The sequence below is a fragment of the Charadrius vociferus genome, unplaced genomic scaffold, assembly GCF_000708025.1.
Source record: "Charadrius vociferus isolate BGI_N301 unplaced genomic scaffold, ASM70802v2 scaffold308, whole genome shotgun sequence".
NCBI classification, from domain to species: domain Eukaryota; kingdom Metazoa; phylum Chordata; class Aves; order Charadriiformes; family Charadriidae; genus Charadrius; species Charadrius vociferus.
The window spans coordinates 1,788,248-1,815,095 of record NW_009649929.1 but is presented as its reverse complement, the minus strand read 5'-3'; the positions used below and the strand labels follow the sequence as shown (position 1 = coordinate 1,815,095).

At 38.1% G+C, this 26,848-nt stretch overlaps 1 protein-coding gene across 1 annotated transcript in view; it reads left to right on the top strand.

Annotated features, from left to right (window-relative positions):
- Positions 1–23,984, top strand: part of HIF1A (hypoxia inducible factor 1, alpha subunit (basic helix-loop-helix transcription factor)) — a 35,884-nt gene extending 11,900 nt beyond the window's left edge. The window contains 14 exon segments of the mRNA XM_009891216.1: positions 6,946–7,136; positions 7,926–8,071; positions 8,168–8,252; positions 11,066–11,178; positions 12,282–12,484; positions 13,890–13,996; positions 14,183–14,330; positions 16,393–16,613; positions 16,800–17,080; positions 17,615–17,737; positions 17,966–18,360; positions 19,228–19,336; positions 22,085–22,202; positions 22,376–23,984. Coding sequence (XP_009889518.1) covers positions 6,946–7,136; positions 7,926–8,071; positions 8,168–8,252; positions 11,066–11,178; positions 12,282–12,484; positions 13,890–13,996; positions 14,183–14,330; positions 16,393–16,613; positions 16,800–17,080; positions 17,615–17,737; positions 17,966–18,360; positions 19,228–19,336; positions 22,085–22,202; positions 22,376–22,527 — 2,392 coding nt within the window. The 3' untranslated portion in view covers positions 22,528–23,984.
- Positions 23,985–26,848: the final 2,864 nt, after the last annotated feature.

Here is a 26,848-nt window from a genome sequence, read left to right as displayed (position 1 = left end):
GATTTATTTTCCTGAGTTGGATTACTGGGCTGTAATGTTCATTAATTCATAATGAGCAAGACTTTCTTCTAGAAAATCACATGCTTGTGATTACACACGAGATTCGTTTGTGGGGTTTTTGTTTGGTTGCTGTTTTCCTCACAAGAACTCTTTACACAGACTATAAAATAAGGAGAATTGGTAAATAAAATTGGCCATAATGGCGAAAGCAATAATACTTAAAAAGAAAATCATGTCAAAGCAAGAAGAGGCAAAGCTGTAACCCAGAGTTCATCGTGAACTGGTGGCTGAAAGATTGCACTAGTTCTGTAACGCAGCTGTAGAACGAAAGAGCACACCTCCTAACCGATTTGGAAAAAGCAAAATTTATGGAGAATTTGGAAATATGCTACAGTTCCCAGAAAGCCTGCCTATCCAACTGAAAATTCTGACATTGCAGTAAGTGTTTGGGAGCGCAGTCTGAAATCCTTTCCCCCACTATTGGGAGGAGTGTTTGGATACCAGAAAGGAGCAGCCCTGTAAGCCAGCACGCGAGATGAAGCTGGTCCTCTGCCCCCATTCCTCCCCACCCCATTGCCTGCATTTTCTTATGTTTAAGTAGCAGAAATTGGAGCTCCCTCGCAAGACTGACTGTGGTGGACCCTGTTGCCCTTGCTCATCACCTATTTCATCGTTTGTTTGCTAAGTGATGAACAGTCCATGCTGCCGCAGCTCAGCTGCGGGCAGGCACGTTACTGCTGAGCTGGGAGGCCAGAGAGGAATGGGACTTTTGGGGCTGCCTGTGACTCTGGGCCGTGTTTTGTGCGGGTCTGTCTCAGGACTTAGTAGTGTTAACACCACAGCTCCGTTGCCCCTATTTGAAGTTGATCAATTTCAATTTAAAAGTATTTTTAAAGGGATAAGGGCGCTAATTGGCATGTTCTCCATCTATGTCAGGTGGAAGATGAGGGGCTTTTGGGTGGTTTTTTTTTTTTGAGGAATTTTGGGTGGGTTGTTTTGTTTTTCTTTGGAAGAATACTTGTATCATTAGCTCACCATATATCTAAATAACTGGATTTGTTGTTCTCTTACATTATAAACCCATTTTTCGCATGAAGTCGTCTTTAGGGAATTTGAGTTACACTGTTTTAGTTTCTCTGTGGTAAGCACTGAATTTGCCTGGTACTTCTTTCCATGGAAGAATAGTTGAGTACATGTTGCGGCTAGGTGTTCTGTACAAAATAAAGATCTAACAAACAGTGGAGAAAATCAAATAACTGCATATTCAGCACAGTCAAAAGAGTAGAGCTCTATTGTAATACCTTCTGCATCTTTTAAGTGAGCTTGTATCTAGTTGGTATTTTGTTGGCTGAGGTGTACTATTGTGCTGTAGGTGAGAGTGATTGGTGTGGATGTGCCTATGGTTGAGTTCTTCAGATGGTCCCCATGAACACAGCCAGCCAGCTGTGCTAGTGTAACGATACCTGTGTTGGGGTGTTCTGCTGGGCTACGGCTGCGTACCAGGAATTGCATCTCATACAGTTGTGCTGGCAGAGGCACCTGGTTTAGGCTAGGCAGGAAAAGACAACCAAGTTTTGTACTAACTGCAGGAATGAATTCAACCTTAAAAGCTAAATACCAGGCCGCTTACGGGTCTGCTTTCGAAGTTCAATACCATCAATGATGACATCTACTGTTAATGTATTACTGTATACATATATAGCTACATCTTGTGGGCTTTTTTTTTTTAGCATAATGAAGAAAAATTGAAGCTATGTTATAGTGGATACAGTCTTTGTGACTACATTTCTAAGCCAGATATTTCTCGTACTAGTTTTACAGTCTGAGGAGAGGTTGTATTTAACATGAAAGTATTGTGTATGCAATCTTGCGCTGGCAAATGGTAGGAATTAGTGTCAGAACTGAAAACTAGTTAAAGCTCAATAATGAGATGTTACTGGATTTGGAGGGATTCATTGGGATTATATTGCTTTCACATGGTATACTTCTGTGAAACTGTTTAGGAATAGATACCATGAAAAATACAAAACCAGTCAATTGTAGGAAACAATTCTGATAGCGATTCACACTTTTCTCTTTAGAAGATGCTTATTTTCTTAGAATGTACTCAAAACCTTAATAAAGAAAGATGAGACTGGATTAATTAATACACGCACAATAGCTATTTTGCATGGGAATTGAAAACAGCTGTAGAGAAAAATCAACCTGATCAGAGAAAGAGTAAGTTAGAGTGAGAGAATGTATAGAAAATAACATCAGTAAAGCAACATACTGGGCGGGGAACCCAACTGATTACTTGTGTTAATGTAATATTGTGTACAAAATGTAAAATTTTCCTTGACACTAGGAAACAAAGTTGACATACTACATATTTTAAGATCTGTCCATTGACCATTTTTAATCTAGTTAGTAATTTTTAATTGAAATTTACCAGTTACTAATGGCCTTTTCCAGGGTTCTTTTTGGTCTGAGTTACTGGTGGTAAATAAGCAGTAACAAGTCGGGTTTAAATGTGGCTATTGATTAGTTTTACACTTGAGGAGATGAAAACTGTGGGCTGTGTTTAGACAATTGGGGAATCACATGGTGAATATGTAGTGGTGGGCGGAGGGGTCTTTAGGGTGGTATGGGGAACAATATATTGTTTGAGAGATGCTCTGGCCCAAATGGTTCATATGACCGTAATGACAGGAATTGCATGTTTGAGTACAGAGCCTGACTTAACATCTGTAACTGGTGCACATGGGACTGCTGCTGGCGTGCTTTATTCTGAAGGCTGTTGGGCCAATTCTTGCTTGCTGCAAAAGCCTGCTGTAAAACTTCGTTTATATTCACCTTGCTGTATTTTAAAGTCTTTCTGATTTGAGGCTGTGAGTGGTAGCCTGTGGGATCCTTCAGCTGAGCTCTCGGTTGAGCTGCAGTGAGTCTGGTGGTGAAATATCTTTTTGCTCTGGGTTGCTAGCTCGGGTATGTTTTGGAACTCAGATGTTTATTCAGCTATTGCATGTAAATGTCTCTTACATATAAAACCTGCCTCGTATTGGATTTGAAACTGCCAGTGAATTACCACTTTCTGTGAGTTGTGCCGCATAGTCTGCTTTGGATTGCTCTCTGCTTCTGTATTCTGGTGGCAGAAATACAAAATGGAAATGAATGTCTGGCACTGAAATTGTGCAGGAAACATCAGACTTGAAAATGCATGCAATTTCCTGTCTAGCACCGGCATTTCTGATATTTTCATTGCACGTATAATGCACTCTTCAGCTGAGATTACCTTCTGAGTCTTTAGGTGTTTTTCTTTTGTGCAAGACTGGTAGCAAAAGGTTGCAACATAGCTCTTAAGTTTTGGGTTTATTTTAAATGGAGCTTGGGTTCCTGTTGTCTCTACAGAATGGTATTTCTGTTGTGAAGACCATGAGTTTTACACATGCAGGCACTTCTGAAAATCTCTCTTAAATTATATGACTGACTTAAACTGATTTTGTGCCAATTGTCAAATCACTGTTTAAAGTTCTCTTCTTTGAGCTCCCCTTTTTTATCTAGCTGAGAGAGACTTCACTTAAGAAATAACATTTTCTTTACAGGACTTCAACATCCTTTAATTGACTATGCAGAAATTTGTGGGCAGGTACATGCAGTGATTTTGTGCTTTTTCGTTTACTTTGTGCCATTGTAAGTAACAAAGCTTAGAGTAGTTGCGACAATAAAGGATTTATTTTTGGCTTTTTTTTTTATTATTTGGTGGCATCCCATGTTGAGGCAACTCTGACTTCACTTGGTAATTAAACCTCATTTGTGACCTTTCCCCATTAATTTGATCCATTAAAGAAACACTCTTTGAAGCTGGTAGTTAATCTTCCTATTTAAATTGCTGGGTTTTACTCAGATTGGTTACAGCTTAGTTTTAAACAGCAGCTAAAAATAGCAAACTGTTGTGCTGTACAGTTTAAATATCTGTCTATAGTAGTAGCCTTTCTAGAAAGGAAATGCCTAGAAGAGGGAGAGGAGACTCTGCACCGGTTGGTACCAACATTGCACTTGAGTTTTGCCCATCGTAAAGTCAAGCAGTGCTCCAGCAGGCAGCATTTGATTCTCTTACTCTGGGATTAATTTTTAATGCTGTGAGCTTGATTTGAGCAGTGTTTCAGTTGGTAATTAATAATTCAATGGCTGAGAAGTTTTGACTGCTTATGTTGAAGTCTGCTGCTAAGTGTGCTAAAACTGGGCTAAAATGTAGAAACTAGATGAAATATTTTCAAGAATGTTAAGCTTTCAGAAAGGAAACACAAAGGAAAGGGCTGAAATCATAACTTGTGAGGTTAGGATCTATTTTCATCTGTTGTATTGTCCTTCTCTACATGCCTTTTGTGATTCACACAAGCCTGACAAACTTGTAGACTTGAAGTGTGCGGCATTATTGCCAAAGCATGGGGTTTTTAAGTTTAAAGTGTCTGCAGTTGAAAAGGAAGCCGTGACAAGACTGCAGGCATCTAGGCAGATGGAAACTAATTACTTCCAGTAGTTCTCCCTGGAGTTTCTGTTGTAGGAGGAACTTTCCATAGGTGGAGGGATCTTGAATGAGTAGCTAATGAAGAAAAATCAGAGGTATAGAGGTGAATCTGTCTAAGGCAGCATAATTATTTGTTTTACCTTTGTCAGTGAAATCGGCGGTCCAAGGAGGACAAAGAGAATCCGGGTGGTTTTTCACCTCCCCCCTTAGTTTTCCACCAAGAGAAAAGGTATTTGAAGCCTGTCTTCAGTAAGAAATGTTTAACCAATCAGGTTATATAGCTGAAATATTTTTTCAGAATTGTTAACGGTCAGACTTCTTGTAATGGCTGTTTCCAGATGTACCTGTATGTCAGGAGCCTCGAGCTTCTCAGACCAAGATATCCATGGCTAGAGCAGGAACATCTGTTGTCACAGGGAAATTGAATGTGAAGAAATCTGCAAGATGGGAAACATTATCAGATATTTTAGGCTACTTTTCTGAGGAACAAAAGCTTATTTTCACAGAAACCAATAGAGCTATTGTATGTCCAGAATTTTTTATTACTGCAAGACCCATAAGTTAGTCTTGCAAAGATCTCCATTAGCACTATGTTGATTTATTAATGTTTCTCATTACATAGAAATAGTATTGCTGTGATCTAGTACCCTGATTTTGCCACCAAAAAACCCATAATCCTATTCTTAGCTCTTACGAGCTTGTAAGACTTAAGATTCTGAAAATCAAGCTCCTAGCACTTCTTTCTGCTGGCAGTGGCAGGGTGTAGGAGGAGAGGATAGTGGGGTTGGGGGTGGATATAAATGCCGTACAGTTGTATGAAGTTGGAAAAAATGAAGTTAAGTGCAGAAGAAACTCTGATGGCTTACTCTGTCTTCATCAGAGCTTATTGAACTTCTTTCATGTTTTAAGGCATTTATGCTTTCAATGCTAGTCTTAATAGTATTGTTGCTTGCATGTTTCTGCACAAACTAAGCAGGCTTTTGGGTATTGTGGGTGGCACATCAAGTAAAGGACTGAAAATGTGTTCTTTTGGGTATGTATTTGACTGCTTGTATTCAATCTGGTTCATTATTTCCCACAGAATATCAGGGAATCACTTTCCTGTATCATTTGTGGTACCTCTCACAAGATGTGTGCTAATTAAAGTCTTTAGCACAGATCTGCGGACTTAGCAATGTGAATTTGGCAGTGGTAGTATGTGACTCTTAAGTCTAGTGAAATTTGAAAAAAGCAATTCCTAAATTGTTAGTAGTAAATAATGCATTGATTAATCTTCTGCCTTTTTCAACTAGTGACGTTTAATTTCTTTATGATAACATTAAAAGGCACGCAACTTTCAATTATAAAAGCAGTGTTTATAGACATATGTTTATCTTACAACTTTCGTGAAAGTCAGTGGAAAAAAGGGGATTCTACAGATTAGTGTAGCTGCCTTTTGTATCTCAGGTGTATGCAAAATGAAGATAGGGTGCCCTCAGAAGACATAAATGTATAAAAAGAAAAATGGACAATAGTACCATATACTTCTGTATCGTACATTTAAAAACAAAAGCACATTTAACTGCAGAGGCATAATTTCCTTGGGAACCACAGCAGCATTGAGTTCTTGTTCAAATGTAAGAAAAGTTTGGAGCTCCCATCTCAAAATGCTTAGTTCAAAACTCATGTGACAAGTGCACAAGACAAATGTGAACCGGTGTGGGTAGTGGGCAAGAGGAGAATTATCCATGTTACTGACTGACAGAGAGTCTCAGGTGTTTCGGTGCTTGCTCTTTGTGAGCTGTCCTTTACTTCATGCATCCTGGGGAATGTGAGTGTAATAGAGGCAATGGAAGGAGAATGAGGCAACTTCTTTACAGCTCGAGTGTTTTAGTATAGGGGAGACTGTGGAAGGGGCTATACTGGAGAAAGAGAGCTGGGAAAGGGACTTTTTGCATCACGTGCAAAGCAGGATGCCTCATGCTGAATCAATGTCCTTGCTTATCTGACCCGTGAGGTGGACTTTGTAAGGATGGTAAAAAGGGAAGAATTTGGAGAGTGTACACGATACTACTGGAGTATCGATCTGGAAATAACTTACACTTTAGTATTTTGAATGGACCTAGGGGGTTAGGAAAGAAGAAGGAAACGGGATTTGGAGGCTAGAGAGACAGCAGTCGAGGTACGAGATAAGCACTTCGGGAACGGTTCTGAGTACGTACGTGTCTGTTTGAAGAACTGATCTTGTTGGAAGGCTCTGTGTGGTTAAATTTAGTTCTGGTAGAGCCCAACTGCAGCAGAACTCTATACACAGAATTACATTTATACTTTTAAACTGAGGTTTTTAATTATTCAACTTTGATAACTGGGTTAATTGGCTACTGGGCAGCTTAGTTTCAAATTTAACTTGTGGAGAGAACCGTTTCTAATATTAACTCCAAACTTTGTTTATATAGGATTAGCTCAGAACGCAGAAAAGAGAAATCAAGAGATGCAGCCCGGTGCCGAAGGAGCAAGGAATCAGAAGTATTCTATGAGCTTGCTCATCAGCTGCCCCTGCCCCATACCGTGAGCGCGCACTTGGACAAGGCATCAATTATGAGACTGACCATCAGCTATTTGCGTATGAGAAAGCTGCTAGATGCTGGTAAGCACATAACGTGGCAGAATCTGGAAAAGGGGCTGGAGGTATATTGAGGAAGAAGCTATTTCTAAAACCTATCAGCAGTTAAAAAGAAGATAATTAATAATTCCCTCCTTTCTGTAGAAAGATGGAAGACCTTACGGTAGAAATAGGCTATTGGTGATGGCACAGGAAAAATGGCCACTGATCAACAAAGTGGTTGGTGCAAGGCTGGCTTACCGAACTGTAGGTGTTTCTCCTTAACGTAAACTGCATGAATTTTTTTTGTAATTGTACTCCCCTGAATGTGCAGTTAGCTGAGTCTGTGTCTCTGCAGTTACACCTACCCATACAACTACAGGAGTAGCTGAGTTAGCTTATGAACCAGTATCTGTACATCAGGCCACAGATGCTATACTGGTTATTTGTACTCATGAATGCCTACCTATACCATATGGAGGAGTAACTTTGGTATCCATACTCTGAAATGTCCCCTAGGAAGCCCCTGCAAAAAGCTTGTAATGCCTTTTTGAGACAAATGGTAATATTTTTGCCATGTAGACATTTTCTTTAAGGTGGAAGGCTTATTGGCTTATGCATAAAAGCCCAGATGTTCAACCTCACACTGCTTTTCTGTGGTTTGTGATATCATTACTAAAACTTGAATTTAATTGATCACTTAGATAAGTGAATATACTGATTTTTGAACAGTCTTGCAAGATTGACTCCTTGCAGACTGGTGCCAGAAGTTGTTCCTGATGGTAAGTGAAGAATGGCTAATGTTTACTTATGAAAATGTGTGGCTGCTTGTAGGTGAGCTGGAGACAGAAGCCAAAATGGAGAAGGAACTGAACTGTTTCTACTTGAAAGCTCTCGATGGATTTGTTATGGTTCTGTCCGAAGATGGGGACATGATTTACATGTCTGAAAACGTGAACAAGTGTATGGGACTCACTCAGGTGAAATACTGACATTTCCTAACACTGTTTCAAATCTATAAAATTTGTTATATTTTTGTATATGTAAAGTTAGACACCCGTATTTATTTTTTGCAGTTTGAGTTGACGGGGCACAGTGTATTTGATTTCACTCATCCATGTGACCATGAAGAGCTGCGAGAAATGCTTACACACAGAAATGGTAAGAAGAAAGAAAAAATCGGTTTTATTTACTTATGGATAATTCATAACTGGCTTTGGTACAGTTGGATATCTGCTAGAAAAAGGTGTTGAGGTGTATTGCTGCTTAAATCTCAAAATAAACCTTGTTCAGAGATACTAACAACAGAAATAACCAGAATGTTTTGGCAATATCCTAACTGTAGGAGAGAAGAGACTTACTACTCTTTAATCTAAAACAACATTAATGACTAAAACGGAATTATTAAGGGTGGAAAAAAATTAGCGTGCCTACAGGAATAAAATTAGAGGTAGGTTGATTAAGAATGATCTTAAGCAATTGCTATAGAAGGATATGGAGCAGTTATATTGGTGTATTTTTCTTGGTCTTGGATCGCCTTTACAGGAAAACTTAAAATGCTTTCTTCCAGAAATCTGTGGTGATATACTTAAGATACAAAAAAGGTACCATATTTAGGTCACCGAAAAACTAATCGGGGAATACTTGGACAGCCTCAGAAAGGGTTTTGGCTTGATGCTTCTCTGCACCTTTTAATTGGTGCGTGAAATTGGTATCTTTTCACAGATTTCTGACTCTTCCTTTCTCCATCTGAGGGAGTAGAACAGTGCGTTCACATATTCTGTATGCTTTTTGAATTTAACAAACACCCATGAATTACTGCTCTTATGTCTTCTAAAGGTTTGTTAATGACTGTAAAGACTTGGCAGCCTGCATGCCTCCAAACAAATCTGCTTTACTCAATAGTCAGAAGTCTAAAATCCGACCTCTCTGATTCCTGTTTCATCAAACAAGGGTTATATGGACTCTGAATCTAGATAGTGATAAATTACCAAGCCTGACCTCTACTTTCGTGTAGCACTGTAAATCAGAAGTCTTTTATGTTGTCATTCGATTTAATTCGGTAGAAGAGACCTGATAAGATATCATAGCATTAAGGGCCCCAACTTTGATTTTGTAAGCGTTTTCTGAACTTGTCTGCCCTTAATATTGAAGTATGTTTCTCAGGCTAGGTTAGACTTCCAACTCCCCTGCCTTTGGAATACAGTAATGCGCATGGGAGGGGTGGGGAAACAACTTCACTAAGGCAGTGTAAAAACTGGTCTTGTTGCAAAAGCTTATTCTTAAAAATGTCATCTTACTGAGTTTCATTCAAACCAACTGTCTAAATTGACCAGGCTGGAATAAGATGTCTGGAAAGCATTATTACAAAATCTGTTTCGCAAAGGAAGTTGGCAGACAAAAGTCTAAATTACAGTAATAATAGTACATTTTATATTTATTAGTATTCCCAGGTTGCATTCTGCTGCAGCTCTTACATCGGTGGAATTATTTCAGTTTTGAATTGAGTATTAAAGACTCCCCTTTGGGATTGTACAGGAATACAAATGTAATTGGCAGAAGCTGAACTGCATTCTGATTTTACAAAGTTGCTTTTTAAACTTTCAAAGCTGGTGATTTTAAAAATAATGTCCAGTGCTCAATCAGACCTGAGAAAGTTGTTCCATTTTTTACGGTTGCTTTTCAAAGGAGAGCATTAAGCATCGGGAGTTGGTAACAATTATGTTGTGTGATCTTCAACTATGAATTTCTAGATTGGTTTGACTCTTTCGAAAACATACTGAATTAAATGAGTTTTTGGTTGCTTCTCTGAACTCTGCTTCCCCCCCCCGCCCCTCTTCCCCCACCCTTTATTGAGGATAGTTTGTGGCATAAAGTAGGCTTGTCCCTGTTAGTCTTTGCCTCTGCTAGAAGCAGTAGACGATGTAGCATAGGGGCTTTAATGTATTTCTAATGAATATTGTCAAACTAGTAGCTGCAGTGCAAGCCACCATGAAGAATTTCATAGCTATTATTGTCTGTGGAGGATGAGAGCAAGCTATTGTATAAACTTATATCAGAAGTAAGCTCACATGTTCTAAACTTCCACGCCATACTATGGTTTGGTCTTTACTCCTTAGCATACCTCGGCAAACTCGCTCTTCCACTGCTTCATATCCTCGGTGCCTTATTTCGTTCTTCCACACACAACAAGCTGCTTGGAGCTTTCCTGATAGGATCAGTTTGCATTTTCTCTGCCCAGAATAGCCTAGCTAGCTATTGACTCTGAAAGGTTCTCCCCTGTAAAAGGCAAAAACTTAACTTAAAGTCTGCTGTTAGCAAGTAAGGCTAAATTACTAGTGCTGCTAATATTAATTTGTATTAGGATTTCTTGACTACTTCCCCCCACCAGGAATGCTAATAATATGTTTAAAAACATGATCCCTGTTTACTCTGAGAGTGTAAATCACTGTGGAAATATACAGATGCATGTAAAAAGCAGAGAATTCTGATTTTAAAAATCTTAAAATACTGCAGTCCTGAAGAGCTACAGCCCCAAAATGTGTTTCATTTGAACCTCCCCTCAGTGAGTTACTGATGCATTTCAATGGAAACCAACTCAGCAGTACTTCTTATTCTGCACATGCTTTTCTTGTCCTCTGTCGCAATTTTAAAATATATTAAATTTTCAATCAGTCTGTCTTTCTCCCCACACCTTTATCTGAAATCTGGGAGTGTGGAGTTGGCTACAAATACGATACTGATCTTAAAACATTGAAGCTTCAGTTTTTTGCCTACCTCACAGTAAAACTCATTCTGAAAAGTGTTACTATGAAAAATGCTGTTAGATTTATCAATCTTTTAATTTATTTTTTTGAGTCTTGCCCTAGTCTTAGAGTTCTGTAACATGCTTGTTTTTTGGGGGGGTTTCTTATTAATGCCTTTGGAATATGATCCAAGAGCTTAAGAACTGGTTTACTATTTGCTTTTGCTAGGTCCTGTGAAAAAGGGCAAAGAGCAAAACACGGAGCGCAGCTTTTTTCTCAGAATGAAGTGTACACTGACTAGCAGGGGAAGAACAGTGAATATAAAGTCTGCTACGTGGAAGGTAACTAATGCAAAGGAGCATTTACATAGTTTGGTAGCTTCCTCTTCGGATGTCATAACACTATATTTCAACATTTTTACTTCATGTAACGAGCTTGAGTTTCACTAAGTACTTAACTAATCTAATAATTTTTTCCAACTATGCTGAATTTTAATACTTAATACTTCACAGAGGTAACTGAAACAATGTTTTAAAATTAGTTTTTCAAAACTCTTTTAATGAATTCTCCATTTTAAATTAGAGGTCATTTACTTACTAGAAATTCTAATTACTAAATATGTTTGCATAAAGCCTTCTACTTTGGAAAAAAAAATACTTGACACCACTTATGCTGATACCTGATTTCTTTTGATTTGACACTGTAAATGTGACAGTTGAGGTCTCTCTGAAGGACTTCAATACCATTCATTCTGAAGCTGCTGGCTATCCCTTTTGTAACAGTTGGAACAAAAAGAGCACAGCCTGATAACTTTCTGCAGTGAATGCATTTTCTCCTCTGGACAAAAAGTAACCTTTTACTGTATTGAGTGGTATTATGGCTCGCAATTCTCTTTTATAACTTAAATTTACTTATTCTGGATCAAACAATGTCTTTCATCTTTGCTGTTGTCTGAACAATTTCTACCTCAGAATGGTTTAAAAAAAAATCCCATGAAATGCAAAACTTCTGGTCTCTTGAAGAATGTATTTGATCTCTAACATCACTTCTGCAGATGATCTAAAATGGAGGTTGATACTGTTACCATAACTTTCACATTTAAATCGTAAGATACCTTTTCCTGAGGCAATTGCTTATCAGTGTCGTCATTAATGTAACTTTCAAAGAAGAAGAGTTTGCAGAAATGCAGAAGTGTCTAGCATTGTTTCAGCCAGCACCCAGGAGTAAAAGTTTGGCAGCCTGTGTACTCATCAGTCTTCGTAGCGTGAGAACTGCTGCTCTCCTTCAGCCATCCACCTGAAAGCGCTGCCGCCTTTCTGTTGTTGCTATCATGTTGCGGGGTAGGGAGGGGAAGGACTTCGCTCTGTGTGCGCTTGTGGAAATGCAATTGTGTTGTCTAATAGACAAGAACCTGGTCTCTTTTTAAAATGCAACTTTCCCATAGGTACTCCACTGCACTGGACACATTCGTGTATATGACACATGCGGTAATCAAACTCACTGTGGCTACAAAAAGCCTCCCATGACGTGTCTCGTGTTGATCTGTGAACCTATTCCTCATCCATCAAACATTGAGGTCCCTTTGGACAGTAAAACGTTCCTCAGTCGTCACAGTCTTGATATGAAATTTTCCTATTGTGATGAAAGGTAATATATATATGGTACTTAAATTAAGAATTCATTTGAAGGATTTGCAGGGTTGGTACATGTTGGCTAATGTTGCCTTATTTGTTTATGTAATCTTACCTGTTAACTTGATTCATCGTCACTGGGATGCTTTGGCTTTTACTAACTGATCAGGGTGTCTTATTTAAATGCCAGATTTTTAAATCTGAGGAGGGTATGGGATTATTACTTTGGAATAAATCCTTTGCCTGCAGTTAACTGCGTGTTCAAACTGATCTTTAGTGTAGTGGCAGCAATTAAATTGAAATGAGAAGATTCTTTAGGACACTGAAAAAACAGGAAGGATTTTAGGTTTGTCAAAGACGGTGGTGCAATTTGGTAACTGAAAAGAGTGCGTGTGTAATACTTGTCAGATGCATTTTATTGCTACCACTTTCCCTCTCTCCCTGCTTCGGGAGATCAGTATCTGCTTTCTCTAGTCCAAAACCCCCCAAAATGTTCAGCTGTACTTTTAATACAGTACATCTGGTGTTGAAAATGAGATTTTGGTGTTCTGGTACGAATCATGTATGTAGTCAAATACATAAGACTGCTCTTGCTATCCTCTGGAAACTTAGCTTGACAAATTTGAAAAACAAAAGTGAAGGAAATCGTTGGCCTGAGGTTTTTTTGTTTGGAGGGTTTTTTTTTTGTGTGCTTTTAATTTGGTATTATTTGTTACTGCTTGTTTCCTTTTCTTTGTAACAAAAAACTTCTAATTAGTTGCTGTGGCTAGATGCAAAGAGATGTTAGTGCAAGTTACTTTGTGCTCTGCAGTAAATTTACCTTTCTGGGACTGATGGTGTCACATAGAAAGTACTTATTTGGTCACATTCTGCATGTAGAATAGGGCAAAATAAAAGCGTTGCCCTGGTTAGCACTGCCCTCTAGGGGCTGAAGAAAGTACCGTTTTCTTTAAGAATGAAGAATAAATCGGATTCCTAATTTCTTTTAGTTGCAGGTTTAAAACCGTTGAAGTGTGTCTGCGTTATTTTAATAAATTCTCATATATGTGTAAGATGGGTATTCTAGTCCATAAGTAGCTTGTGCACCTTTAAGCAAAAAAAAAAAAATAAAAAAAAAAATCCCTCTAGAAAGCAGGGATTTACTTAATCCTGTCCACCACGGGTGGGATACGATTTATAAATATTCAATGAGAGTAAAACTATGCCTGCTGAAACTTCGCATAAAGTATAAAAAGCTCTCTTAAGCATTAAAAAAATAGCAATTTATCTCAAAACAAAAACACTCAGTAAACTGAGATTGTAGCTAATGTGTATGGAAGTGACTCTTAAGGTTTTTCTAGCTGTGCAAGCATCCAGATGCTCTAGTATTTGTGCTAGTCCATGTCTGCTTTTATTCAGCAATTCTTCCCCTTGTTTTAAAGAATTACAGAGTTGATGGGGTATGAGCCAGAGGAACTCCTGGGTCGCTCAATCTATGAGTACTATCATGCTCTGGATTCTGATCATCTGACCAAAACACACCACGACAGTAAGTGAAAAGATGTATTTAAAGCCCTTCAACTACGTGGAATGACATACAGCACTGGGGAAAGCAGCAGCAGAATAAGGGCTTTCTTTTAATTGCAGTGAATATGAATCTGCAGTGAATATTTATCTTAAATGGTTTCGGGTTTTTTCTGCCTGTAATTAAAGCTGGTGTCCTTTCTGCTTTTAGTGTTCACAAAAGGGCAGGTGACAACAGGACAGTACCGAATGCTTGCTAAACAAGGTGGCTATGTCTGGGTTGAAACTCAAGCAACTGTTATATACAACACTAAGAATTCTCAGCCACAGTGCATAGTGTGCGTAAACTATGTGTTGAGGTAAGTTGAGTCTTTGTCATCGTTTTTATTGAAAACAAAGTCGGATTCTGATGGCACTACATCTTTTTTTCATCTTGCTGTGAATGTGATCCCCCGTTGAATACGTTATGATGTTACTGTTTCCTACCAATGAAATTTTGCTTGGAATACTGCTAGTCCTAGGATTAGGAATTGTATTTGAAAACAAAACAGTTTTTTGATCTAGTGATGTCAGTAGCAAGATCTCTGCAGGCAAACGAGTGTAGGGTCAGCCTCTTATTATTGCAGTGGAAGCATTTGAGAATTTGTGTGCATTCTAGACAACTCTCTAATCTTTGTCCACAGTCTGGAGCAGGTAATTTCACTAATAAGTTTTAGTCATGGAGTCAGAGCAGCAGTAAGCGTGTCTTTCTTAATCCTATATATCATTTTCTTCCTCAGAATTCCTCTTTTAATTGAAAGCTTCAACTGAAGGCAGACTTGTTGACTGTTTTTTCTGCAATTGTACAATAGTGCTAAATTAGTTTTTCAAAACTTTAGTGAATGTACCAGTATCAGTCTATCAACACGTTTCACATTGATTTAAAACAAAGAAAAGTGTTTTAGGAAATAATGTAACTTCTTTTTTTTCTTACTTTCTCAATGCTTTCAGAAATGCATGCTTATTTTTGTTAGTGTTTTTGATGGCACAACAATTAGTGCTTGCTTTGTCTATTACATTTGAGGAAAGAATTAGGAAGTGTGGATTAGATGAGTGGACAGCGAGGTGGATTGAGAACTGGCTGAATGGCAGAGCTCAGAGGGTTGTGATCAGTGGCGCAGAGTCCAGTTGGAGGCCTGTAGCGAGAGGTGTTCCCCAGGGGTCAGTACTGGGTCCGGTCTTGTTCAACATACTCATCAATGACCTGGATGAGGGGACAGAGTGTACCCTCAGCAAGTTGGCTGATGACACAAAACTGGGAGGAGTGGCTGACACACCAGAAGGCTGTGCTGTCATTCAGCATGACCTGGACAGGCTAGAGAATTGGGGGGTAGAGGGTAGAGAATTAATGAAATTCAACAAAGGCAAGTGTAGGGTCCTGCACCTAGGGAGGAATAACCCCATGCACCAGTACAGGTTAGGGGTTGACCTGCTGGAAGGAATCTCTGGATGCTCTGGTGGAAGGCGGAGAAGGACCTGGGAGTCCTGGTGGACAAGAAGTTGACCACGAGCCAGCAATGTGCCCTTCTGGCCAAGAAGGCCAATGGCATCCTGGGGCGCATTAAAAAGAGCGTGGCCAGCAGGTCGAGGGAGGCCATCCTCCCCCTCTACTCTGCCCTGCTAAGACCATATCAGGAGTACTGTGTCCAGTTCTGGGCTCCCCAGTTCAAGAAAGACAAAGAACTGCTGGAGAGAGTCCAGTGGAGGGCTATGAAGATGATCAAGAGAATGCAGCACCTCTGTTATGGGGAAAGGTTGAGAGACCTGGGTCTGTTTAGCCTGGAGAAGATTGAGAGGGGATCTCATGAATGCTTATAAATCTCCAAAGGGTGGGTGTCAGGAGGATGGGGCCAGACTCTTTTCAGTGGTGCCTGGCGACAGGACAAGGGGCAACAGGCACAAGCTGGAACACAGGAAATTCCATCTGAACATGAGGAAACACTTCTTTACTTTTGAGGGTGACAGAGCACTGGAACAGGCTTCCCAGAGAGGTTGTGGAGTCTTCTTCTCTGGAGATACTCAAAACCCGCCTGGATGCATTCCTGTGCAACCTGCACTAGTTGAACCTGCTTGGGCAGGGGGGTTGGACTAGATGATCTCCAGAGGTCCCTTCCAACCCCTACCATTCTGTGATTCTGTGTAATGAATAAGAAAAAAAGAATTTTTAAAGCTCCTGTCCTGGTAATTTTGTGGTGTGATGTGTGTGGTGGTTTTGGTCTGGGTTTTTTTTTTTTTGATGGGAGGGTTGTGTTGTTCTTGGGAGTTCTTTTGTTTGGGTTTTTTTGTTTGTTTTTTTTTTTCTTTCCTACTTACAAAACTGTTAAGCCTGAATTTATTCCTTTTAGCTGTTCTTTAATAGTCATCTTTCTCTCTGTCTGGCAGTGGAATTGTTCAGAAGGACTTGATTTTTTCCCTTGGACAAACTGAGTGTATGCTGAAACCAGTGGAATCTCCTGATATGAAAATGACCAAAATATTCAGTAAAGATGACCTGGATGATACCAACAGCCTATTTGAAAAACTTAAACAGGAACCAGATGCTTTAACTGTGCTGGCCCCAGCAGCTGGAGACACAATTATCTCTCTAGATTTCAGCAGTAATGGTGGGTGTGTGTTTAAATTGGCAAGCATGCTAATTAGTAAAGTTAGTATTTTTACAGTAAATTTTGAAATATAACCTCCCGGTATCACTTGCCTAGTAGTATTTCAGCTGCTGTTTAAATTTAATGAGGTCCGTAGACATGCACAGTATTGTTACTTAGGTTGATGGTTTCTTTTAATTTTTATAGAGTCTGATGAACAACAATGTGATGAAGTTCCTTTGTATAATGATGTAATGCTCCCCTCATCCAGTGAGAAATTGCAGAATATAAATATGGCAATGTCCCCACTGCCTGCCTCTGAAACTACAAAGCCACTTCGTAGCAATGCTGATCCTGCACTCAATAGAGAAGTTGTATCAAAGCTGGAGCCAAACACAGAGCCGCTTGAACTTTCTTTTACCATGCCTCAGGTGCAAGAGCAACCAACCAGCCCTTCTGATGCAAGCACCAGCCAAAGTTCACCTGAGGTTAGTTACATAATTTGGATGCACTATCATTAAAACGTATGTGCTCTTGGGGCTTGTGGAGCAAATCTGGTTAAGGATGCAGCCAAGACAGGAATTGAAAATTATTTATAAGTTGTGACTTAGTTAAGCTCATGCCATGAGCTGAGAAAAAAAGATATATTTTCATACTGAGCATTATCTTTTCATTAAAGGGAGTCTTGCAAATACAGGCAATACCACCTGATAGAAATAAGAAGAGCTTGGGATTGGTCTTTCTGGAAAAGAATAGTTCAAAGACAACTTCAATAAACAACAAATGAGTTGCAATAAATTACTGTGGAGGCCACTTCCAGGTTCCAACTAATCGTGTGCTTCCCAAGTGGAGTAAATTTGAATGTACACCGATAAATGTGTTTTCCTTTTCCGGAAAGGAAAAAAAAACTCTAGCTTGGAGTTAGTTTTTCAGTTAGAACATTTCTTTCAGAGAATCTGCAGATACAATGCGAAATGATGTAATGACAGAAACTTTAAACTGTGCTCAAAATGTTTTCACAGCCCAGTAGTCCCAACGACTACTGCTTTGATGTGGATAATGATATGGCTAATGAATTCAAACTGGAATTAGTGGAGAAACTTTTTGCGATAGATACAGAAGCAAAAAATCCATTCTCTACTCAGGTAATGTACATTAACCTAAAATTCTGTATCATCTTAATACTTATTCTTAATAGGCTTCTCTTTCTGTTACAATGTCTTCAGGAACCTCCTTCCTTTTTTATGTAATAGTTTTATTAAAATAAATTGCAAAAAAATATTGTAAGGATTTGGTAAAAGGAAGAGCCTGAATGAAGCCATAGCTGACATGTTCTTACATATTTATAGTTTTTTACCTCTTGTCTTTTCCAGGAAACTGATTTAGATTTGGAGATGTTGGCTCCTTACATCCCAATGGATGATGACTTCCAGTTGCGATCCTTTGATCAGCTATCTCCGCTGGAAAGCAGTTCTTCCGGCTCTCAAAATGCAGCCACCATTACCATATTTCAGCAGACTCAGACACCATCAAGTACTGCTGAAGAAATAAAACCAGTGACAGAACGTGTGGATGACGTGAAGACGCTAATTGTTCCTTCATCTCCTGTCCACATAATCAATGAAACAAGTAGTGCCCCAGCATCACCTTATAGTGGGAACAGGAGTCGAACTGCGTCTCCAATCAGAGCAGGAAAAGGAACATTGGATCAGACGGAAAAATCTAGTCCGGGAGCGCCCAGTTTGCTAACAGTCACTCTGAATAAAAGGTACTTTAGAAGCAAAGCTTAAGCCCTAGTATCTGTTCAAAAAATTAGACAGATATAATACATTTTTAAATACTGCCAACTGTTGTACGTTGTCTTCTGCATTCTAGTTCAAAGCAGAAATTCATGCATTTAAGTTTGGACATTTCAAACAAGTTTGGGTTTGTTTTTTTTTTTGTACAGTATGCTTCCCTAAAGTTAACTTCACAGTAGCTTTTACATAAACATCTTATGTAATAGGCAGCTACTATACGCAAACTGTGTTCATAATTTTGTTCTGCTCTTGTATCTGACATACAGCCTTTTAAAAAGAATGCACTAGGCAATTTACAAGTACTTAAACCCACAGAATATTTCTGGTGCTTTTCTTGTCCACTTTGTTATGAGGTAAGAGATGACTACAGTCTGTGTGCTACATGTATTGCTTTTAAAGCGAGACGTATTGCATAATGGACTGTGGCATTTGTAGCAGATATTTATCATGACAGAGAATTCTACAAAGTCAAACATCAGACCTTTGATACACAGAAGGTTTATCAGTACATAGAAATGTTCAGAACAGACTTCTCCTCACCCTTCCCTCCCTTCTTTCTGTTGAAAGTGAATTGCTGAACTTTTATGCTTTGGGTTTTGTTTTTTTCTGCAAAGACTTTGAAATTTTTGTTATAACTCATTCTGAGCTTCACAGCAAGATTAAAAGCTAACATTTGCTATGCTCATAGACAATGATTGTTGAAATGAGTCAATTATAAAAGAAAAGCAGTATAGTTTATAAATTCAGTTCTGTGATATTGTATATAAGTGTTCACAAAAGAAGAATGGCTTAAGGAGATTAGAAACGTCTTAACAGCCTGAATCAATCTTTCTTAGATCTACTGCAGTGGATGAAGAACTAAATCCAAAGATGCTAGCTTTGCATAATGCTCAGAGAAAACGAAAAATGGAACATGATGGTTCACTTTTTCAGGCAGTTGGAATTGTGAGTTTTGTTTTACCATTTTAAAATATTCACTTTTAACCTTGCAGTTTCTGAAATGAGGCATCAGTGCAGACTCCTGAGTTTAGCTGTTGGTATGCAGTGAAATCTTGGGATCAGAGATAATTGTTTGATAATGAAATTCCCACATATATGTAGTTCTCTTTTACTGTCAGCTGTTTCAAAAGTGCCCTCTATACCCGAGCACATTTCTTGTTAGGTGGAAGATACTCTTTTGTGAACATATACGTTCTTCAGTAGAATATACACAAATGTAAAACATCACATTTAAATTTATAATTTCCATATTTATTTCACTTCTGAATTCAAACTCAATTTTCATGTTTGTCAATACTGGAGACAGTATTCTTTGCTTCTTTCTATGCTTTCATTTTCCCATTGAGTCTGAGATTGCTTTATTTGATCAGATAACAAGACCATCTGAACCATAAGGGAATAGAATTCATATAACCTAGCAAATGTGTATTACTACCACTTGCATTTCATGCACACTTTCTCTAGTATTAGTGTGTCCTCTTGCAAGTAGCTCATAACCATCTGTCCTAGCTATTCAAAATAAATTTTCTAGATATTTTTAGATTTGCGTCACTTAATTGGGGCAATCCAGCTTGTTATTTTCTGCAAGGGTATTTTGTCTCCATACTCTGTCTCTTACTGTCAGTTCTTACTATTTTGAAATCTTGAGCTTTCCCATTACATACTGTTATGTCTCTCTTCTCGCCTTCGTTGTAAATTCTCACTTCTCAAGTTTTTGCACAGTTAATTCTCAGTTCCTCTACTGCAATGTAGCCTTTGAGATTCTTTGTTTCTCCAGTGGTCCATCTACCTAGGTGTAGTCATCTATCAGGGCTTACAGTGCAGGATTATTTTTCTTCTGAACTATGAAATATTCCTGTATTAGTGTTCTGGTTTGGGCGAGACAAATCACTGTATACTGTCCTTATCATTGCTCTTTTCTAGAAGATCTGAGAAACGATTATGTTTACTTTTTTCTATTAGGCAAGCAGACTTTTTTTAAAAATAACCAACTCATGCCATTGTTTTCATTTGCTAAATGCTTTGCACTTCTATGCATGTTGTTCTGTTGCTTCCAGTAGCCCTGTAAGAATTCACAGCTCTGCAAGAAATTTTATTGCCTTTCATTACCTCTTTCTCATGCTGTCATAGTGCTGCTGATAAAATATGCAAAATAGCATGGGATGTCATTAAATGCACAGAACACAAGCACCTCTATTAACTGCTGTAATAGTGTTCAGGCTTCTACGCTTAGTGCCTTTTCAATGCTTATAGGTTCAAACTTCATCCTTTGCTAAACCTTTCCGTTTTTTCTGTATCTGACAAAAGTGTTATAAAGATTTTGATGGTTTCTGCACAAGGTAAATTTTCATGTAACTGGGTCTTACTGACATTACTTCAAGTAAGTGCTTTTGTTGTTTGGCTTCTTTCTACACAACGGATTTCTGAGTGGGTGAACTAGGCCTTGCACAGGCGCAGAAGAAAAACGTGAAATCCAGGCTTATAATACACGGTATTCTGGGATTGTGAAAAAACTTGCCACAACTTCTTAGCTGTAAGAAGGTGGGACTTACTTTGCAAAGAGTGAAAATAAGTGAAGACAAAAGTGTAAAATACTACATTAGTTTTGTAGAAAACAGGAGAATTAGACAAGGGCAAGATGTGTTATAGTAAGATTATGAAATAATGATCCAAATCATTAAATCAAAAAAGTTGAGCGATGCCTTTCTTAATATGAAGGGCTGTATTGCATTAAAAAAAAAACAACAACCAAACAAAAAACACCAAAAAACAAACAACCAAACAAACCAGCAACAATGTAGGTGACTGACCTTACTATGAAATGCAGCTTCTAAGTCCAAGTTGTTTAACTATAGCTTGTATTGTACAACTGTCCTTTTGACTTGCATGGATGTTTTATAACCTGAAAACATATGTTCTTTACTATTTTAAGTGTTCAGCATTCAGAAATACCTTTTCCTCTTTTTGCAGCATCAGTACTACTAACAAGACAAAACTTTGCAGATTCAACTACTTTTACTAGCAAACTTGATTCTAAGATGGCATTTTTTCCTTCCATCCCATCTGTTTCAGTGGCAGCTGCTTCTTACTTATCCTAATTATATGGAGCCCTTAAAAGCTTTCTAATCTCCATATCTTCTATGCTGCTGTCAAAACAATATACTAAGGAGCCATATCTGCAATAGAATGGCTTAGGACTGTATTCCCCATGTGACTTGGGTCAGATGGCTTGGTGGCAATAACTAGAGTGCAAGCAGAATTTACATCTTAAACTTGGATAGAATCAACCTACCGAGGTTCTCCTGTCTACACTATTAATTCCAGTGCAGAAAACCATTAGAGACTTCAATGAAAACCTGATGCTTACTCACGCAAGAGTCGTGGTAATTAAATGGGTGTGCACATGTACATGCTAATCTTGAGCACGAGCATGGTAACTGATGATAACCAGAATTTAGTAATTGTTTTCTGTGAGGGAAGTTAGGGCTTGAAATCTGATTCAGTTTTCTTTTCAATTTCAAGACCAGCATACATGGAAATACGTTTTCCCCAAGTTCTGAATGAAGTCCACTTTAAATTGTAACAATGCCTCCGTTAGTAATTGGTGACAGGAACTGTTAGTTTGGAAGAGGGATGTGGAAGGCTGGAAAGATACAGTATGCAATAAAGAAGACTTATTTTATTTCTTTATAGGGGTCTTTATTCCAGCAGACAGGTGACCGTGGAGGAAATGCATCACTTGCTTGGAAACGTGTAAAGGGATGCAAAACAAATGGAGTGGAGCAAAAGACAATCATTCTACTATGAACTGGTTTGTATTGGCTTCTTTTTTTTTTTTTTAGTATGTAGGGGTGTGGAGGGGGACTGTGGGAAAGAGAACTGAGTGACAGAAAAATCAAAACTTACCTCCTTTGTGAGCAATTTTGGAGGAAGGGTTAAGCAAGATGAATAAAGTGCACTTTTTTCCTTCCCCTCCCTCTTTAGACATAGCAAGTAAACTTCTAGGGCAGTCGATGGATGAAAGTGGACTACCCCAACTCACGAGTTACGATTGTGAAGTAAATGCTCCCATACAAGGCAACAGAAACCTGCTACAGGGTGAAGAACTGCTCAGAGCTCTGGATCAAGTTAACTGAGCTTTCACAATACTTGTTCCTTTTTTGGACACTGGTGAATCATCACCTAAAGCAGTCTATTTATATTTTCTATATCTGATTTTAGAAGCCTGGCTACAGTACTGCACTAATTCAGTTAGTTCAGTTTTGATCCCCTTTCTACTTATTTTGACAGTCTTTTTAATATGTTCTTTATGTAACAATAACTCAAACTGTAGTGCATTTTTTATAATTCTTTGGTACATACACTTTTAAGTCCATTACATTTAAAACACACTTGCAATAGCAGCTTTGAAATATGCACCTGATTTTAAAAATATATTTATTTTTTGGCTGGGGAGTTGGTCACCAAAACTTATCGTTAGTAAAATGTCAACACAGGAAAAACTGGCAATACTTCCACCCTGCTCTTCATAGGTAGTTGGAAGACTTGTGCTCTCTTACTCTTTATGTTCAGATAAGTTTTTTTTATTTTAATAATTTTTATAAGAAACAACAATGCTTTGCAGCAGTGCATTGTAGCCACAATCGCACAATATATTTTCTTAAAAAATACCAGCAGTTCCTCATGCAATATATTCTGCATTTATAAAAACTAGTTTTTAAGAAGAATCTTCTTTTGTTTGCCTATGAAATCATGTTTAAACCTGGATTATGTCATTATTTTAGTCACGTTGTAATATAAATTGTTCTTAAATGCTGTCTTATGCTTTTGACTTAAATGAGTGTGGTTAGTCAAAGGAAAGGCTTTATCTGGAAAGGGCTAGCAGCATTTTATTTGGATACGTTCTCAATTTAGAGAGAGTTTGATGTCCTTAAAGTAGTCACTTTGCCAGCTTAAAAAAAAAATTCCCTGCCTGTAGTTGTTGAAGTTAATGCTAATATTGTGTATGATCTTAAATCTAAATGTTCAGCTTACCCTGTGTGGTATAGGTGATATTTCAAGCAGATTGTAAAACATCTTGCATTGTTAGCAAAGTTTTATCTAGTACATCATTGAGTTGCTCAATATTTTGATGTTTTGGTTTTATGCACCTTGTTGCTATTAACATCCGTATGTTTTCATGTAGATTTCAATAACGAATATATTTAGAAGCCTTTTTATTTAGAAGTATATAGTTGTCACAAACATCTTATTTTCCTATATGTACTGTACAAAACCTTCATTCACTCATTCTTTTGCTCTTTGTGGTTGGATCTAACACTAACTGTATTGTTTTCTTACATCAATAAACTATATGTGGACCAGGCCCCCTTGGGGAGTGTGTTATCTGAGAGAAATGAGATAATTTATATTTTTGTTAGTGGTTATTGTTCATCCGTGTTCCCTTTTTAACTTAGAGTTGATTGGAAATCACTGCTTCCTTATTTTGATTGTAACATCTCCGCGTTAATTATTTGAGCCTATTCAATACTGAAGTCTCCTAGACAGTGTTGTACTACCGCTCGCCAAAGATGTTAAATTTTTAAATCTGTTATCGCACCAGTTAGCAAACTTGAAAGTGATGAGACAGTGTATTTGTGTTACTTTAGAGTGGAAAGATTCTTCCTTATGAACAGCTTAAAGGCTTGTCTCTGGAAGCTTTATCAAGGTAACACTGGAAAGCAGGAGAAAGTACAATTCACCATAGTGATCAATCAGAAGATGGCTTTTTATCACAAAACTGCATGATTAAAAAATTAAGATCGTGCTTGATGATAAAGCTTGTTCTACATTCTTGTGCTGTTGACTTAGTAACTTTGACTAGGTGACTTTTCTCATTTTGCTGTCATAACACATGATGCTACTGATACAACCTTGTAATGTGTAAACGTGGTCATGATATTTTGTATATTCTTCAAACTATTTAAAAAAACCACTCAAATGAAATGTGGAGTGTCAAAAGAGTTATTTTGGTTTTATTTTGGAAACTTTGGTTTCATTGGACTGTTGAAATCAATATAATGGTACATAAGCTTAACCTGTTTTCTGAAATTACTGTTACTGTTTCACTGAAACAAACACTTTTCAAACTGACACAACCGTATTAAACTAAATGGAGACTATTAGCTACCAATTGAAAAAAGATAAGGCCCTGATAGCAGAAGACTGTTGCATACTTAAAGTTTGAGTAGAAGTTGCACAAAGAGAGGAGAAAGCATGTAGGTGCACTAAGCTACAGTTGAAGCTTCGTGCAGAGAACATTTTCAATATATACACCTGCTACTGCCTATTAAAAACTTTTAATGCAGCCTTTAAGTGTACAAAGCTTATAAAACTCTCTGGATAAAAGCAGCAGAGCTACTGCCTACCTTCTGTGTGAGGTCTCTCGGATGGCATTCTTTCCATGGCCTCTCTTTCTCTGTCAGCAGTTAAAAGGTTTAATGGTGAAGTTGCTAAAGGCTTAGGTAAAGTGGGTTCTGCTTTTCTTACTGCCCCGGCAAGCTTTGAGCTGGTCTGGTGAATTACTGTTTCTTATCTCCCAAGAGAAACTTCATACCTTCCTGCCTGATGTTGTTTTGCTACTTTCTTGACCTTATTTTGGAGGAGTCTGACCTGTTTGGATCTGTCAGATCCTCTTCAGTGTACTTTAGGAGGGCTGTAAATTTTCATAGAGGAAAAATCGATGTTAAAAAGAGTAGGAAAACTTAGTGACCTATGTGATTTATGGTTATGAGCCTGCTTGAATCACCTCTGGTCTTAATGACAGAAGCTGTAGGTTTAAATGAGCCATGTTTCATCTAAGAATCTTCATAACTCTTACAGTTTTTATTATGCATAATAACAAGGCACAGCATCTTGTTTACTCTCCTGGTAAAAGTGACTGAAACAAGCAACTACTAGAATGAACTGCAGTAGCCCTATTGGTTTACACCAGGAAAAAGCCAAACAAAAAACAAAACCAAACCTCCTAGAGACACTGAAGAGAGCGTGGAAAAGTAACAGTAATTGTTCTGGCCTTGTAAGAGCTTTGCTAAATGCAGATGCAAGTTTACAAAATCTAGTACACCTCTTAGCTGCTTTTTGATTGTGTGTTTTTTGGTTTGGGTGGTTTGTTTTTTTTTTTTCTTAAACTCTAGGAATACACAGCCTGATTCTAAACCGACTTTGGAGGACAAGCTTCTAGAATACATTACTTTCTAAATGTTTTCTTAGTGGTTTTGACCAATTTCTTTGATTTGCTACCTTTTAAAATGTTGAGGTACTACGTTACAGCATTTATTCTTTGCCAATAGTAAAGAAAAAACTGTAGGTAGATGTGTTTCCTTCTGCATAGGAAATATGCTAGATTATGTGGAAATGATAAACTGAGAATAACAAAGTTAACTTCCAGAAGGTTATCATGACTACAGCAGTAGTCAAGCCATGCCTTCTTCATGGCATAGCACAATTACTATTTTTACATATGGATTCTAACTGATGTTTTTATCAACATTGATGATTTTGTTAAAACGTAAAGGAATTTTTAAACCAGTATTTATGATGAAATCATTCATTCCTTTACCTGAAAGTAGTTAACTACAGCTGCAGCTCCCAAGAAGTCACTTAAGTCTGCTGTCCAGTAACTTGATCTTAGGTGTAATGTACTGAGTAAATTAAGGTAGCCTGGAGTCCAAAGTACACCTTTCTAACATATTTTCTTCCCACGTAGTGAGATAGGCTTGGACTGTATGTTGATCTTTGAGAACCTTGGGCTGAAACGGAATCAATTTGCTGTTAAGTTTCCTGTTGTGTCTGTGTACACACATTAAACTCTCCCCAAGCAATTCTGAATTAAAGAATTGCAGATTATGGCCAGAAAGAACAATTAAAACTTTACATTGAGGGCAATTTCAAGACTTCAAAGCTTACTTTGGATGAATTGGTCAACTCCACTTCCAATGAAATACAAGTGTAGGAATCAAAAAAAATCTGATGATTACAGGTTAAACTACTGCATATTTAAACAGCTAAACAATGTGGCAGAAATAGGGGCTGTTTACCAATATCTCCACTGTTACACTGCTGAATGAGCCATTTCCTTTCAACAGTGCCTGTGGAAGTTGGGAGTCCTGAGTACTCCACTGCTGTGAACTAGTCCATAGCTGGACATGCCTGAGGTCAACCATCTGTTCTTGTCCCTACTGATTAGCTGCTACTGAACAGAACACACATCTCATTCAAGTGTCGCAGCACTTATGCAAATTACTCAAACTGTAATTGTCCAGCATGAAAATAGACATTTCACCGGCCAGGAATACTTTTTTTTTTTCATAGGAGTTCACCTGAGTTGGGTATCCAGCTTTCATTAAAAATACCATTAGCAATTAGACTCCCTGGAAAGCTCCATTCTAGAGAATTGTGACTTTTGATCTAAATTCT